The sequence below is a fragment of the Amphiprion ocellaris genome, chromosome 12, assembly GCF_022539595.1.
Source record: "Amphiprion ocellaris isolate individual 3 ecotype Okinawa chromosome 12, ASM2253959v1, whole genome shotgun sequence".
In the NCBI taxonomy this organism is placed as follows: domain Eukaryota; kingdom Metazoa; phylum Chordata; class Actinopteri; family Pomacentridae; genus Amphiprion; species Amphiprion ocellaris.
In genome coordinates this window covers 8,106,073-8,123,721 of record NC_072777.1, presented here as the reverse complement: position 1 = coordinate 8,123,721, position 17,649 = coordinate 8,106,073, and the positions used below count along the sequence as shown (strand labels likewise).

The window sequence follows — 17,649 nt, the reverse complement described above, 5'->3', positions numbered from 1 at the left end:
TGCTCTCTCACCTGGAACAGGTAGACGTCTCCGTACGAGTTGCTCAGACAGAAGACGTGTTCCTTCTTGGGATGTTCGGGGACAGCCTGGACGATGCTGTCATCGGCCAGCAGAGCGTAGCGAGGAGAAAGCTCCTGCTCGGTGCCACCATTTTTCCCATATGTCTCATAAAAGAGCAGAGTGCAACCTGAGGGGAAAAGAAAGATCATCCATGTTCAATTATGTCTTTTACTCACTGGGTCTTATTCAGATATGGAAGTCAGGTAATCACACAATGAATTCATTAAGAAAAAAAAGGTTTAATGGGGAAAAATGGAACACAATCTCTGATCATCAGACTTCTGATGGCCTATTTAAAACAAAACGATCAGAAATAATGCAGCAAAACCAGAGACATCATCTTTTTTTCATTCCATTTATCCTTGTTAAACCTGGTGCCCATGTTACCCACAAAGCAGCTAAACCCTTGGGTGTAATGATCTTCCGAATTCGAATTTTTCCACAACTTATGATGCCGAATGTTGACTGGAGCTCGTTTTTGTAAAAAATACTTCAGTGATAAAATAATATTTGGCTGTTTTCTTGTGGTTTGTGTTTTTGGAAAAAGCCAAATTAGCTTAATTACAGCATTGCTATCATTATTTCAGTTAAAATTAGCACTTGCTAAGGTTTTTAATTGGGCAACTCTGGCTCATCAGGTTTATGTGCTGCACATATAGTAAAATAACCTGCACAAAGCGTTAAGCTTGACTGGACACTTGATTTATTCTGTTTTTACGTTGGGAAGCATTTGAATATTTGCAACATTAGCAGAACTCAGCTGGGTGCAGCAATCAACCCGATGTAAGAGAATATTTTACAACAGTTAATTCTGAATCTTACACACTTAAGCATGTTACATGTTTCTCAGAGCATCTGCTTTCCGTGAAGTTGTATGAAAGTGAACTGAGCTGCTGTTTGATATTTTTTGAATGCAGATAAGTTCAGGGTCTGTTGAGGTCAGTGCCACTAATGCAATCTGCAGTAGAGGCAGCTTTACAGGGCTCCCTATGAAGGCCCTAAAGGCTTCATACTACTTTCTGTTCTTTACACTTGCAGCAGTAGTCTCACTTTCGCAGCGAGAATAGAATGGTCTGGCTGCACCTAATCATCAATCTGCTACATACTGTTTTTAAAACAATCCTGGTCGTCATGGGCGAGACTAAGCAAAAGATGCAACTTCAGTGTTTCCTCAAAATATGAGAAATGGAACTGTTTTGGTGGAACATTTGCATGTTGGATGAGGAGCACTGTGACTGAATTGGATGATCCAACAAAAAAACAACAGCCATGCCTTACCACACAATCCAAATCCTCTGCAAAACTTGAACCTTTTCAGTGTGGTAGGTTGCTGCTCTAAGGTTGTTGTTGCCGTCTGTTGTAGTGAAGACAATGCTACCACACAAGTAGGGAGGGACAAAGCCAACTGAAATGACTGGCCGATGACAGGCTTATACCTGCATCCTATAGAGTTAAGTTATCGCAGCAGTAACACCTGGAAACACGCCTGAAAAATCACTACAATTCCCCGTGAATCAAAATCCTATGTAAATGTAGAACATCAGACTATAAAATGAATTCCTAGCCCTCAGCTCTGTTTGTGGTTCATGCAGAGGGAAGTACCTTTCAGTGTGACCCAGTAGTGCCTCCACTTGCGGCGGGCGACCAGCTCCAGCCTCCTGTCCTTGTTGACGGTGATCAGAGCCTTGAAGGAGAGCCATCCGGCCCGTCGCACCACGCCCTGCTCCTTCTCAAACAGGACATCCAGCTGCTCTCCTCCTCCTACCTCCACCTCCCCATCAGCCTCCTCCTCCCCCTCATCTTCGTCCCCTTCGTCTCCCTCCCCATCTGAAGGCTCGGTCCGGTCGGCCGCGCTGCTGCAGCCCGTCTCCAGCTCCTGCATGAAGTTTTCATAGACGTTCTGCCGCTGAACGTCGCTGGTCTGGTTCAGGCTCCTGAAGGCGCCACAGTGGACCGAGGGGAAGTGGTTCTGGTTCAGGGAGCACAGGGGGTTGGAAGACCACAGTGTGCTGCAGCCAGCTAGACCAGAGCTCAGTCCGTTGATAAAGACATCACCAGAGTCATTGTTGAAGGGCTCCTGCAGAGAAATCAGACCAAAGCTTTAATCTACAGTTTTAATTTACTATCAAAGCTTCAAGTCTAAGGTGTTACAGTAGAAATAGACTTCCTTCAAGCAGCAATCAGACAAACATCCACATAAACTGTACTGAAAGTGCTGTTGTGATTCTTCTTGTGTCCACTAGTCACTCAGAACTTATATTTCCTTTATTTACTAAACTCAGACTTTCTGTTTTCTGACCCTGGTTTTGTAAGGTTTTATTTGCTGCAGTTATTTGGCAAATTCACTTTTAAGGACTGAAATGTGTTTATGAGTTAATTTCTCTAACCACAATTCTCCATTTAATTATTGTTAACTGGGTGTGAAAGCGCTGCACGCTGCACTGTCAGCATAAAAGAAACAAACTGTGAACCATTAAACGGCCTCCCAATATACTATTTCAATCGCACAACTATGAAGCAGCAAAGGATAGGAAGAGAGGGACTGTTGGGCAGTGGGCAGGTGTACTACTGTCGGCAAGAATCAAAAGATGCTAATACGTTGTAATGGCGAGTATCAGCTCTATTCAAGCACCGACTCCAAACGTAGATATGTAAGTCAACTTAATATCAAACTGCAGCGTTTAGTTGATCGACAGAAAACTGTAATAATATTTTAGTCCTTTTATGACCAAGAATGCCAAACATTAGCTTTTGATGGTTATTATTGTGTTTTACAACCAAACATTTCAAGAATTTCTCAGGGGGTAAAAGTTCTGTCAGTGTAGTGATTTGTGTTTCCACAGCAGGACAAGAGATGTGGGAATATTCAGCACTGATGGTAAAACATGTGAAGGTCTCAGGTAGAGACAGAGACATTCATCCTGACAACTGTAGGCCACAAGCAGACCTATTACAATGACTGCTGGTATTACGTTACTGCTACAAGAACTACAACATATAAATGGAAAATTAAAGATTTGTAAATTAAAACTAATTACTGTTAATAACTATTTTGTCACTGCTGTTGGTTCTTGCCTGGATTCTCCTCTTCTTCCTGCTCAGACTTCCGGTCCAGTCGCTCAGCCGTCTGATTCGGCTCTTCAGGAAGTCCTTTCGGTTGTTCCCAGCGGCGGTGCTCACAGGGTCGACCTTGCGACAGGGCAGCGTACAGGAGGAGTAATGATTCCTCACGCCTCTGACTGAACCCTCCTCCTCCTGGGTGACGTCCTCCAGCAGCCCTGAAGAGACGGAAGAGGAGGAGGTGGTCCTCGGCTGCTGCTGCTGCTGCTGCTGCTGCTGCAGCGAGGTATCTGGTCCGATGGGGAAGGCGGCCAGCGTGTTGTGGCTGCTGTAAACACTGGAAGGTGAGAGCAGGTTGAAGTCTCTAAGATCAGGCTGCAGAATCACTGAGTCTCCAATACCGCTGTCCTCTGTTCGCCCAGAGGAGCAGGTGTTGTAACCTGCGGTGGAGGTGAACTCGCTGGTCTCTGCGGTGGGGAACAAGAGGGTGGAGGTAAATCCAGGTGAGATGTCCTCCACCGGAGCTGAGAAGAAGGCGTTGTAGCCACTGCTGCTGGTGGCGGTTTCCTCCGTACGGGTGGAGGAGTAGGTGGTGTATCCGCTGCTGTTATCCACGCTCTGCCTGCATACAAATACGTTGTCGGTCAGCTCGCCACCGTTGCCCCACGGCGAGTCGTACCAGGAGCCGTCGGAGCTGAGCGAGCTGCCTTTGCTGGTGCGGAGGGACGGCTCTGGGCCTGCAGCGGTGCTGGTTGTGGTGGCGATGGCGGGGAGGCCGGTTAGCCCCTGCGGCTCCACAGGAACAACCCTGCTGTTGGTGAACTCCACCCTCATGCTGCCATCTTTGCTGAGCAGCACCTTAGGGCTACCACCACTCTCCAAAGACGCCCGTTCGCCACAAATCCCATTGGTACCGGCACCACTTCCCAGGTATCCAAACTGACTCCTGCAGCCGCCCTGCGCCCGCTCCGCTCTGCTGTACCTCTGAGGAGACCCTGCTTTCAGCTTGGGGCCTCCTCTGGCTGCTTTGGTTGCGTGTTCGTAATGCCAGGACGTGTACGGCGGGCCGGCGACGTGCTGGTTCAGGTAGCTCCTCCCTCGGCTCCTGCAGCTCCCCTGGCTGCTCCTCCACCAGCTGCGAGCTGACGGGACCTCCTCCCTCCTGCAGGAAAACCTGAGCGAGCAGGAAGGCTTGGCCGGAGAGGCAAAGCTGCTGTGACTGTCTGTGTTTCCCATCACCACCTGGAGCGGAATCAAGGAGGGTGAAGTCAGCAACATGAGACAGACGGACGACGTGAATAACAGCACAAAAACTACCAGCGCTGCAGTTTGTCTGCCAGTAAACATGAAGACAGACATCAAAGATAAATTTGACTGTTTTCTAAGGCCAATATACTGACTGATTCAGATTAATATTGGTGCTGAACCAATAATTTAACTGCTACCTTTTTTTTCTGTCAAAAGAAATGCAAAGCTGCTGCCACTATAACTATAGCATTACTGCAAGTACCTCATCATTGCTACTGGGGTGATTTCTATCACTTCTGCATCATGTATTACAACAGAGACCCTGTTACTACTATAAACACTACCTCCACCACCAATGCTACCAGGGTCAGATGTACCTACTAGGTGGCATAGGGGAAAAAGCGAACTGACTCCCAATTAGTCTGAAATTCTGTGCGCTGTTAATGCACATAGACAGTTCCACACATTCTTCCTCTTGATGCACCTGGACTCGTTTCACTTGACAACATCTGGTGGAGATTTCCAGAATTCAGGCTTTATTTCAAACGACACGCTGGACTTCTTTGTTTTTCGTAGGTCCAGTAAACAGTAAAACCTACCAAAATTAAAGCAACAGATTGTAAAGAATTCTGGCTGACGCAAAAGTTTTCCCTTTTGAACAACGGGGACTTACACAGACGCAGTTTGTCTTTGCTGTCTCTGGACATGCACCGCCAAATTTAAAATTACCTGCACCTTTACGGAGTTTTCAGACATAACTTTCTGGCCGATCCCTGCTCGTAGACCGTACATACACATCAGTGCAGCTACCATGTCATCACCCATTGGATTGTGCCATTTTGAGGCAGCTTGTTTATTTGAAACTGGATGCAGTAAATGAGTAACAGATCTGGTTAGGTACTCGAGGACCCAATGCACAACTGTACAGTAGTGACAATGTAGCCCCTTCCTAAAACAAACCCTGCTTTATTGTCTGTTTTACTCTAAATTGAACTATAATTTACAAAATGAATGTCATGCTGTATTGAAGGAGACTTTAAACTAGTAATTGCAACCATAAACTCATCAGTAAAGTATTTACTGAGGTAGTAAATCAAGTAAAAAATGGCATGATTTTTTTCTATACAATCTGACTTCTTTTTGCAACCAGAGGAGTCGCCCCTTGCTGGCTGATAGAAAGAATGCAGGTTTAAGGCACTTCTTCACTGAATTCACCTTTCAGACCCAGGGGTTACATCTTTCTTTTATATGCAGTCCTTTTTATATACAGCTGCTGAAGGGCTTAAAGTTAAAAGTTTGCTTCTAAAGTTAGTATAAAGCAGCTTTCTCATCAATGGCTTGTCAACAGATCCATCTACGACAACAACGCAAAAACTTTATCACACTGAAATCATTTTCTGAGTTAGCAATCCAGTCTCAACTCCAACTCCTGGTTCTGACTGATTTATATATTTACATTATTACTATTTTTGTCTTTTGTTTATTTGTATCTGTTTTTTATATGTATAACCTATGCAACTTTAAAGTTTTTTTTTTTTTTTAAATACAGCTTAACTTATATTACAGCTATAACAAGAACTACTGCTGCTACTATTAGCATGTCCCCATTTATTTCTGCAGGGACAGTTATTTTATATTTTAATCTAATCTTGTCAGAATATCTTACTCAGTTTTGGAAAACCAGATTTAGTTCCTTAATACAAATAACTGAAATTGAATGCTTTGCAGTATATGAAAAGCAAGGTTACACCGACTGTTAGACTTGTTAAAATGAGAAATAATTGTTGATTTTGATTCAATTAATTGCATTGCATCGATTTTTATGAAGCACATTTATAAAACACACTTCATAAAAAAGTATCTATAGTTTACAATTTTTTAAATGCACTTTTTCAGGGAAAAATGAAACTGCTTCATAACCAACAGTTACAACAGAGTCACTGAATCCAGAGCAATGAACAAATTAAAAATCTTTTCAGATTATTTCTGCAAATGAGCAAAAGTCCCTGAAAACGGAATAAAAGTTTGTCAGTGCTGTCTAGGGGTAAGTAAAGAAAATGTGAAGAGTTTTACCGGCTTGTGTTTTGGTCGTCAGAATCAGATGAGCAGCTCCTTCATGCTTCGTCCTGCTGCCTCCTCTCTCTCTCCACTACTGAAGCTCTCTGTCGTTTCCAGCTGCTCTCTCTCTCTCTCTCTCTCTCCCTGTGTGTTTGTCTATGTCGCTCGCCCCTTCTCTTCACACCGACTCATCTGTTGGGGGAGAACAGAGGGAGGGAGGGGCTTCATGAGCCTCAGCACACAGACTTTCCTTTTGTACGAGCCCCCCTTCCCCTCCGCTGTAAAGCTCTTCCATGACGTCTCTGCTGAAGGTTTTTTTTTTCTTTTTCTGAAACCAGACCTCACTCGCTCCTCTGTTTATTTTGGTTTTCTGGAATGCTGAGCAATTTTCTCCCCATTTTCTCTCTTTCTGTTTCTTTTATGTCCTTTTTTTTGGTCAAGCATCAATCTGAGAGCAGCGCGCTGAGCTCATCAGACTGGAGCTATTTAAAGAAACTCGGGATTAGAGTTAGATACAAAGAGAGTAAGACTCAGACTGGAGGGCTGCAAGTGATTGTTATTGTCATTATTGATTGTTATGACAGATATCTTTTCAGTTAGCAGGCATTTATTAAATCCCTTTAACATGCCCAAAAATTGTCCATTACTGTTCCAAAACCTCAGAGTACTCATTTTCAAACATGTGCATGATGATAAATTGTCTGCTATCAGCTTAATTAACATTAACTCCAAGGATTAAAGTGAAACCAGAGACAGAGACAAATCCAAAGCCAATGGACTCTGGTAATTGCTCATATGGACTTTTTTGACTTTATTAAAGTCAAAATTGCTACAAGTTCATCAACCCTTCACACCAGGAGTAACTTGAGTCAAAACACGACCCATGAACACCACCGCAAGATGGACAGATTAAACAATTTTGAGACAAATCAGACAAATTTGTCAAGAAAGATAAACAGATTTTTTTCTGTAAATACACGCGGAAATGCAAAAAACTAACAAAAAAACACCCATTTGTTTTTCACAAATAACAAAAACTAGATGTACAGAATCACCAACTCGATTTAATAAAAACCTCTTCAGAAGTTTGGTGACTTTGCTGCAAAAAGGTATTTTGCAGCAAAGCATTTTCTCCACAGGTTACACAGCTTTGCATCATTAAATTTGAGTCAGCGTGACAATACAACTGGCTTGATGTTTCCTGATTTCGTCGTTACTTGGCAAATTATTTGGCTTGTTGTTGTGTTTGGAAATTTAGAATTTTTCCATTGATTTATATTCAGGAATCTTTAAGAATCAAACCGTCTCTCCTATTACGTTTCCGGTGTTCCTCTGGTTGATTTCCAACCCAGTTTCATGTCCACCTCTACTGTAGCCACCCATCTAAATGAAGGCCAGAATGAGAAAACCAATGAAAAACACTCAACACCACAAGTGCGAATGAAAGCATCGACCAAACTGAGACAAGTCTGAGATAAAGGCAAGTATGGGTGAACATACATGAGAAAACGCCTACAAGACTGAGACGAGTCCAAGTAAAACATCTACAAGTCAAAACACTGTGACACTGAGACACCCAGGAGACCAAGACAAGTCAAACCCAAAGCTCTCACAAGACATCTTCAAAGCACAACAATCCATAACACTAAGAAAAGTTTGAGTGGAAGATAACTGTGACAAGTCTGGCTACAAGTCTGCACAAATGAACATTTAGTTTTTCTGAAAATGAATAAACAATTGATCCCCAAGACATAAATAACAGATAAACAGCATATAAATAAATAACAACCTAAGAGGTCTTTAAAGCATAATCTTGTTAGTTTTAAACTGTTTACTCAATGTTCATCTAGTTGGCTGATTTTCAACATTTGACAGCTTTGACTGTTGTATATATACATATTACTTAAATAAATAATAACCAGAACAATCTGTTAGCAGACCTTATGGCCTAAACTCTCTCTTCCTGTCCTGTTTGTTCTGATTTCCACTCCAGCTGCACTTAAAAACATCAAAAAACACCTAAAATATTTCAACAATCACGATCAGACGTCTTCTGTAGAATGATAAAGAGCTCTGGGCTCTCATTTCCTGAGCGAGCCAGGGGAGAGGTCAGAGGTCACGGTGGACTTGAGGTTCAGTGTGTACTAACAGCCAGCTCGGGCAGGCCGACACCCATCCTGTCCCAGAGTCCGGGCTGAGGAGGAAGGAGCGGGGATAGGGAAGAGCCCACGGCAACACAATGCACTGCTGACCCCCAAATGCATCGCTGCCCTTTGACCCCTTTCATTGAAACAAGATGGGAAGTGCTGAAGAGGAACCCCGACAGCTGAAACGCCCCGACAGACGAGGAGGGAAGAGAAGGAGATTTAATTGGAGAAAGAGATCGTAGATTGTCCTGTTGGTCAACATATAAGGTTATTTACCCCGAGGCTGCAGCTGTCACACAAGCTTTTAAAATTCAGTTTGAAATGACAGAACAGTCGATTTGTTGTCGTCTGGCAAAACAATTCATGACTGTTTTCTGATCTTCCACCTCTGAACTTAAGGTTTGGTGAAGTTCGGTCAACTAAAACTACATGCTGAAGGTTAGAGATAGTGATATGAACACATCCATTTATGCAGTGCAGCATAAAAAGCACCAACATGAGCGTTACTACTGTTGAGTACACAACAAAGAGCCAAATCTTTCTGACCGTTCACTGATGAAGTGAATAAAAGCGTTGGAAAAACGGTGAATTTCACGGTCTGAATGTATCAGACTTGAAAGAAACAGTCAGTTTTCCTGGTCAGCATAGTCGGTCTTGGACAAATGGGCAGGTGAAACGATGAAAGACTATACATGAAACTTTTATATTGTCTATAAATGGGCATCTCTTAAAGCTTTTGGTGTTTAAACAGTCAACAGCAGAGAAGAACTATTGACAAGAAAGAACAGACAATGCAGACCATGAACCAGACAGAACTCCAACTTCGAGGACTTAAAGGATCTGCTGCTCAAGTCTTGGTGCCAGATACCTTTGGAGGTCTGTAGAGGGCAGGACTTGGAGATTCAGCGCTGTTTTGGTGACATTTTCCCAACACTCCTGATCAAATATGAGGATTTGCTGTTTTTTTTTTCTCATGTGTGATAGTAAATGAGACATATTTGGATGGTTTATCAGGCAAAGCAAGCAATTGAAAAGAGAAGTTCACATTTTTAGGACATAAAGTTTGCGTCTGTGTGAACACAAACAGTTTAATTAGTCCCTGTTTCTATCGCATATGAAACAAATAGTTCCTAATGCTCATCACATTGAGTGATGCTGTATGAACTCTTACATCTTTGTTCTGCACAAAAATGAACAGCATCCTACTGGCATTTTCTGCTGGTCATTGTTTTGCGTTTAGTCTTTCATTGATCTGTCTCGGTTTGTTTTGTTTGTATTGTTAGCTCAATCATGGTTGTTCTGCATTGTTTGTTTGGTGGATTTGCATTGTGCTGACTATCTGAATATGTTATTTTTATTCTAAATTTAGCTCGAAGTTTTAAGAGTTGGGCAGGAACAAGAGAATCAACAGGGACAGCTCTGATTTATTTACAGTCATTTTTCTGTGGATCATTGAACCCTGTATCTGTCAAATAAATGAATAAATGAGGCACATGAAATGAAATGTTTATCTGAAGCTAATGTGAGGCTTCTCCAGTTTGCTCTAGAGGATGTCTATTAAATTTTCATTACAAAATGTCATAATCCTCCTCTGCAGTCCAATAGAGCCGCAACGATAATGAGTCTGGTTTAGACACACTTGAAAGAATGTGAACCTGTTTATTAAACACATAACTTAGAGCCCCAGGAAGCTGTGGTTTTTACTGCCTTTCAACACTTTACAGACGAAACAAATAGTATTTAATTAAGAACAGTCAGCTGCATAACGCTTTCTTTTAGAAAGGTAATAATATGAGCCATTACAAGAGTGTATTTCTTGGTGAGGACATTTAGGAACACTTTTAATTCCATGGACCACATTGCATAAGATACTTCTCATAGAAGGTTTTATAGAAACTTAAAGATATTCATAATTTAATAAAAAGTATTAAAGATGTGAGTCTACTGACTCTAACATAGTGAAATATGACTAAATCCAACCCTGATCTGAGGTTCCAATAACAGATTTCCCATCATCACTAAAGGTTGAACTGTGTGTAACAACATCCTCCATCCTCCCCCACTACGGCCCGGTGCTGTTTTGTGTCTTGCAGCTCAGACGATCAGCTCTGAAAGGAGAAAGTCTGCCCTGCACTTTTGTCTGTTCGTCCTATTGGCCATCTGCCGGCTCGCAGGACGCCCCGCCACGGGCGACCCCTCACATTCTTTCCAAACAAAGGCCCTCCTCACCCTCCTCACCCGCTCTCTCGGGCAGGCGTGAGGCCAGCATATTGAAGGAATTCATCAGATTCAACGTGAAAAGAATCTGATTAATGTGCAGATTGAACTCTGCTGAGTTTGTATGGAGGAATGCCACCTGTTCCCTAAGTGGATGTCAAACTGGATGGTTCTATGTGATGGTCATGAGGAGACTCACTGACTTCCAATCCAACTGCAAACGTCCTAATCTACTGTCTTTATGTGCTTAACGCTGCCAAAGTGACATGCTTGGTCTGATTTAGTTAAATCTTTGGAGGGATGATTCTTCTATGTTTCAGAGTTTATAAAAATACACAGAAACCCTGATGGGACGCTGCAATGACAAACAATGACAAATATCAGCACAGAATCAGTATTTACTGTGAAAACCCAAAAATGAAGACTGAAATGTTTGTGTCCAACATTACTGACAAAACAAAGCATTATGCATGAGACTTCAGAGTTCATAATAATAATAATAAAACAGTTCATTCTCACTTAATTTCCCAGTGTACTGTGGCAAAAAAACTAATAAACTTAAACCATTTCAGTTATTAAAGAGTCTACACCAATGCATTAGAGCTCATCTAGTGATATAATATAATAGTCAGTCACAGGATATTTTTCTGCTACGAGTACTTTTACTCTTAAACTTTATACATTTTCCTGATAATATTGCATATTTAGTTGGGTAGTATTTTAAATGCAGGACTTGTACTTGTAATAAAGTAATTTACAACACAGTATTGGAATTTTTTACTTAAGTAAAGGTATTGAATACTTCCTCCACCACAGTATCACATACTGTAGGGTAGTGGAACAATTTTTATCCAGCAGTCAACAGATCAAATTACTAAAATGTGACTAAACACACGGTTCTGCCAAAGGACTGAAACTAAAACTAACACTGCCATCCTGGACAGAATATTTTAGTGTTAAATCTGCGGATGCTCAACCATCAATCAGCCTCAGTTCCCAGAAGAAGAACACCAGCTCTTAACACAAGATCTTTAGCGTCGATATCACGAATAAAGTCACACAAAAGTTTCCTGGAACTAGAGGAAATGTACATGATAAAGCACAAAATGACAGCTGGAAGCCATTTGTAGCCCAGGTGTATCTTTGGGGAGCTCTAAACATTTGAAACATCTAAACTCTTGGTGAATTTGGGATGAATTAAACAGAAGCGATTGAGGTAAAATGTTGCAAATGCAATGAAGTCGTTTAAAGAAAATTATCAGAGTCAATGTGTTGAGTCTAAATGACCTGCCGAGCTGTTGAGTCTGCTTTCCTGAACTGTTCTGCATTTTACAAGACCACTTAAGAAATCCCACAAAAATCACTTGTTAGGCTGTTTGTTTTTCCTTCTCTCAGTGTAGTGAAGCTTTTGTCTTGAGGCCGAACAGACGCAGGAAACCGGAACTCCAGATCAGCTGTAAATAGCAGGAAACTGAGACACCTCCTGCAGCAGCAGATACACAAATACACCACCCACCCTCAGATTTCATACTTCAAATGTTCATCTTTAAGTTTCTTAGAGTTTTCTATCTATCTATCTATCTATCTATCTATCTATCTATCTATCTATCTATCTATCTATCTATCTATCTATCTATCTATCTATCTATCTATCTATCTATCTATCCATCCATCCATCCATCCATCCATCCATCCATCCATCCATCCATCCATCCATCCATCCATCCATCCATCCATCTATCCACATATATACACATACATATATATACATATACAGGCTTGATTACATCCACTTACATTTCAAAACAGTGGAGAGAGAAGGGCTGCAACTAATTATTTTCATTGCTGATTATCTCCCCACTTTCTCGGCTAATTATTGGTTGTTTTGTCTTGTATCAGGCATTCAGCAACAAACAGGGACTTTTTTCAAGATCAACTTGGAACAATCTGTGACGGGATTGTGTGTTAATGAACTTGTTCTGATGGGAGTAACTGGGAAAATGTAGCTCCATGAATCAGACTGGCAATGAAGATGCAATGTGCATCCTGTGGAATAAAAATCAGCAGTCTAAAGCTAAAGCTGGAGTTCAAAATTTAAACTTCAACAAAAAAAAAGAGATGGTCACATTATAGTGCCATCTTACATGCTGTTTATTTTCCGTACATGTTCTTGTTGAATGAGAAATGTGCTGTAACTGACAAAGTACATTTTATGTTTTCCAGGAAAACGATGAAGCTCCAAACTGTGATTGGTCCAAAGGGGAAAAAAATCTGTTTGCAATCACATGAGCAAAAAAGCAGCAAATCAAACTGAATATTTTATGGTTTTGCTTCAAATACAAGCAAAACAGCTGGTGATTAGTTCTTTGGTGTTCAATAAAAAAGATTAACAAACTGTTTTAGTTCTAAAAGAGGTTCTCAATCAGCTGGAGAGATTCTTAGCGGGGCACTCTGCCAGTCACAGTCAGTGTTTTTCTCTGATTTTCCATCATGTTCTTTTTGTCAAATAACTGCCGACTGTCCAGGAGGATGTGTGCTTTGCCATTGCGGTCTGCCAGAATGTTTCTCCGCTTCCAAACTCTACACTGACAGCTCCAGAATACGTACGGAGACAAAAATGTTGTTAATTGTGGTGCGATATAATATGTGTAACACCGCCCTAACTGCAGTTTCCACAGAGCTGAGCTGTAGCTGCTAACACACCCTCAGGTCAGCGGGTGCGTAGAATGAAACACGGTGCATCACTTCCAAATATTAGATCACATAAATGACCAAATGGCTAAATCAAGTTCTGCTATTGTTCCCCAGAGGCTGCAGTCGGCACGACAGCAACAATCTGAGAAAAAGCGTTCTGGGGATGGCGCAAGAACGAAAGACAAAAAGTCATGAAAATTGAAAGAAATTATCCTTGAGGAAAGCTAGTCAGGTAAGTTCCTGATTCATAATTGCACCCTCAAATTAAAAAATGTCTCCAGTTGGGAATACGATTCCCCTGTTCATTGTTCCTTTAAAAAATGTTATAAATAAAAAGTTAAAAAAAAAAAAAAAAATGTCTCCTAAACACAACCAGAGCACAAAATCAGACAAAAATAAACCACAAGTGTAGAAATTGCACACTGGACTTGAGAGAAAATCGAATCATTCTATAAAAAGTATTGGAAGTTTATCTTGCAAATGCCAGTCCTCTCATAAAAATACATTCCTACACGATTAAATAGCTTTCTCAATTATACTTAAGTGCAATTTAATCACTGGCTGAATTATATTTAGAGGCAAAGTTTTGTTTGAACTTAATGAACCGTCACGTTTATGAAGTGCAGTCAGCAGGAGGAGGTTGGGGTGGAGGGTGGGTGCAAAAAACGCAAGACTTCGAGAGCGAAGGCCAGGTTCACATCTAGACTACTATCTGTAGGAATAAGGTTCAGGAAAAAATTGGTTCAGTGTAGATAAACACTTTGTGCCTTGAGCCACTGTGGGCTTAATCTCTATAAAACCAGACCATCGTCTATCCTGAACCTGAACTGGCGTCTAAACAAAACCACAAAACAGATAAGTGGAGGTTCTACTGCAAAAATGGACACTTTAGCAGAAAAAAATAACTTGACAGCGAATTTTTTTATGCTCAGTGTTTGCAACTTCTAAAATGGTTATTTAATTAGAGGTCTTGATCATATTGATAATAAACAGAATCCAGTCAGAAGTAGGTTTAATTCCCCAATATGTTTTTTTAGGGCAAGTGAAAAGTGTGTTTGTTTGAATTCTTGCTCTTCAATATCTTGTACGAAAACATCATTTGCAGACTAAGCATTCTTTGCTGCACTCAACCAGTGTTCCCTCTTGCACTTTTCTGTGGGGTTATTTGTGCAGCACAAAGGGGGGAGGGGCAGCCATGGTGTGTATTTGCAGGGAGACGCCAAGAAGCAAAACAAGCCCTCCACCTCCCCATGGGAAAGCACAAAGACGGAGTTCGATAAGGAGGAGGGGGCCGCTGGCTGCAAGCCCCTTTCTCCTCATCAGGGGAAGTGTGCCTGGCCCGAAGGAGGGGGTCGGTTTGGGTGGGGGGTCTGTTTCCTGTCCTGGCTGACTGGGGTCCTTGTCCTGGCACTGTGGGCAGACGGGTGGAGCCCTCGGACTCAGGTGGGGCCAAGTGTTGGGTTTGGTGTGGCCACTGCAGCTGCTTCCTCCTCTGGAGAGCCTCAAACATCCAGGAGAACACTGGAGAACATTTACAAACGCTTCGCTTCTGATTCGGACGGTGGTCTGAAGGATCTGTCACACCAGCACTTAGAACAGCCACGTTTCAGACTGAAATCGACTGTCATGAATCAGCATGGAGGTGGCGGCATGATCACATAAATTAACGTGCCATTTCCCATGAATAATGTCATGTTCCAACTTCTGTTTGAGAAAATACTTCTGGATGACAGAAAACTGTTGAAAACGCTTGTCTTGAGATCACATGAATCCAAGGAGAAGATATTCTCAAAAATGGCGTGTTTTCTCTTTGATGGGTAAAATGTAAAACTACATTACATGGTGCAAACCTTTTTCCCCCGACCACATTTTTCTTTGGGACACTCGATGACCTTGCTCAGACTCAAAAATATATTTCTCCCAAGGTGGGAAAACATGTCACAGAAGATTTCAGAAACTCCTGCAGATAAACTGCATCTGAAAAACTCACAGAAAACACTTTGTCTGGTCGTCAAATATAATAGTAGGAGTCAGTATCATTACATAGTAATAGGAGTCCCACCTCTTTTAAATCAAATTCCCAGAAAAATATTATCTTACATGGTGGTTAACAGGGTAATCAATTGCCCATCAATCAAAACCTTTCATTTTTCAAGCAAAAACATGAAATATTTCCTGGTGCCAGCTTCTGTCATGTGAGGATTTGCTGCTTTTCTATTCATTATGACAAAGAACTGAGCATCTTCGAGGTTTTGAACTGTTGGCTTGACTGACACTCACACAAGCAATTTAAGATGCCACCTTGAACACAAGGATACTGCATTTTTTTTGTAATTACATTCTACAGAACAAATACATAACAGAGAAAGTTCTAAGCTGCAGCCTAATCTGACTCACTGGATATAGGTTTCAGGTACAAATCTGCCATTGGCCGCTTATTTCAGGCAGTTTTCTCCTCCCTTTCACAATTTGCTTGTCACAATTTTTGAAATCCACTTTACTAGGCAGCAACCTACCACAATGAATATTTAAAATCTTGATAAGGATTTGGATTGTGCAGTGAGGCAGCCATTTTACTTTATTTTTTTGGTGGACTATCCGTTTCAATGACAATGCTTGCTTCCCTGCATGCACACGTTCCATGAAAACAGTTCCACCCTTCACTATATTGAGGGTAAAACGAAGCTGCAATTTTCGCTCAGTTCCACCCAAGACAACTGCAAATGGTTTAAAAAAATACATACAAGCCAAAGTGTTTTTTCCTCTTATATCAGAATGATATTGAAATATAGCCAGAAAGATCCTGACACACAACACAAGTTGCAGCTTCTACCCATTTTAGCTTATTGTTAGTAAAGTGAATATTTTAGGTTTTGGACAGTGTGTAATTTTTATATGAAAAACATAAAGGAATATCAAACAGTTTTTTGTTTTTTGTCTGAACGTTACCATAGCATACATTGTTACCTGTCATATCCACCCCCATCACCACCAGCATCATGTCTCCCAGCTGCTGTGACGGATTGATCGTCTCTGTCTAATCGACGGTTAATTGAATGAAGTGTTTGTTGGTGTCGGGGAGGCTGACAGACTCGGGCGATGCTGCAGAGCTAAACAGACACTAATCAGATTTGATCCTAGATAAAATGTAGTTTGGTTTAAGCAGCACGAGGTTATCTGCAGGTCCTGCGTAAACCGTCAATAAATCAGCTAGTCCACAGTCTGTCAGACCTTACAGCCTCCGTCTTCTGTTCACAACGAGGCATTTCAACATTTATCCTCCTGGACTGCAGTCATGTTATTCATTCAACATTTGTGGGTGTAAACATGAAGGTTTCAGCCTTATTGCCGTCTTTGTGTAAAATGCATTTTTCCCCATGTTAAGTAGCAGAGTGGACTAGAACGTCCCTTGATGATAAGAGCTGGAGGCTAAACTCGAAGGGAAAATGTTCATCAAAAAAAAAGAAAGACAAGATGCATAAAACAGATTTTTCAGATAGATGAGGGGCACGGGACTTTTTTTTTTTTTAAACATATTAAACAAGAATAAACTATTTGTTGTTTCTTCAAAAACCTTCTCTTCAGAAATGACAGTTTAATCAGATAAACGTTTGTCTGTATAAAATATCATTTCTCCATCAACAGAGTGCACATCTTATTCACTGAATGATCTGAGACATCGACACAGTAACAACAGCAGAAGCTGCCAGATGAAGGTGAATGACAGGAAAAGGACACAGACTTCCTTCCTCATATAGAACAAAGATATGCTTTTTCTGTCAACAAATAAAAAGATTCCCAAAGATTGGTTGAATGCAAAACCTCTGGAAAGTTGAAATAAAATATCGCTCCTTGATCTCTGAGGGATAATTTAGACTCAGACTTGGATTTTGTAGTAGAATTTTCTTTTAGATTTTATCTCAAACGTTGCGCTACAGCTGAATTGAGCCACAATATGGCAACTTGAGGCTTTCAGATCATAATATGGGGACTCCCTGGGGCCCCTGATGGACACGTGGAGGCCCCAGGTCTTCAGTTTAGCCTAAATGATCTAAATGTTCCGCACCATAACAACATTTGTCACCGTGGCAAGCTCTCTGAAAGCCCCGAATCCAACCAGACAACTGTGAGCCTCTCAATGGCTGTGTGGTGAAGTGTGTCAGGA

General features: G+C 41.4%; 1 protein-coding gene across 2 annotated transcripts in view; it reads right to left on the bottom strand.

Annotated features, from left to right (window-relative positions):
- Positions 1-17,649, bottom strand: part of LOC111576617 (rho guanine nucleotide exchange factor TIAM2) — a 68,743-nt gene that overhangs the window by 30,617 nt on the left and 20,477 nt on the right. For both annotated transcript variants that reach the window (XM_035953818.2, XM_055016058.1), the window contains exons 2-5: positions 6,442-6,618; positions 3,136-4,362; positions 1,663-2,137; positions 12-187 (exon numbers count right to left, since the gene is read on the bottom strand). In XM_035953818.2, the coding sequence (XP_035809711.2) occupies positions 12-187; positions 1,663-2,137; positions 3,136-4,356 (1,872 nt within the window). In that variant the 5' untranslated portion in view covers positions 4,357-4,362; positions 6,442-6,618. The remainder of the gene's footprint in view (positions 1-11; positions 188-1,662; positions 2,138-3,135; positions 4,363-6,441; positions 6,619-17,649) is intronic.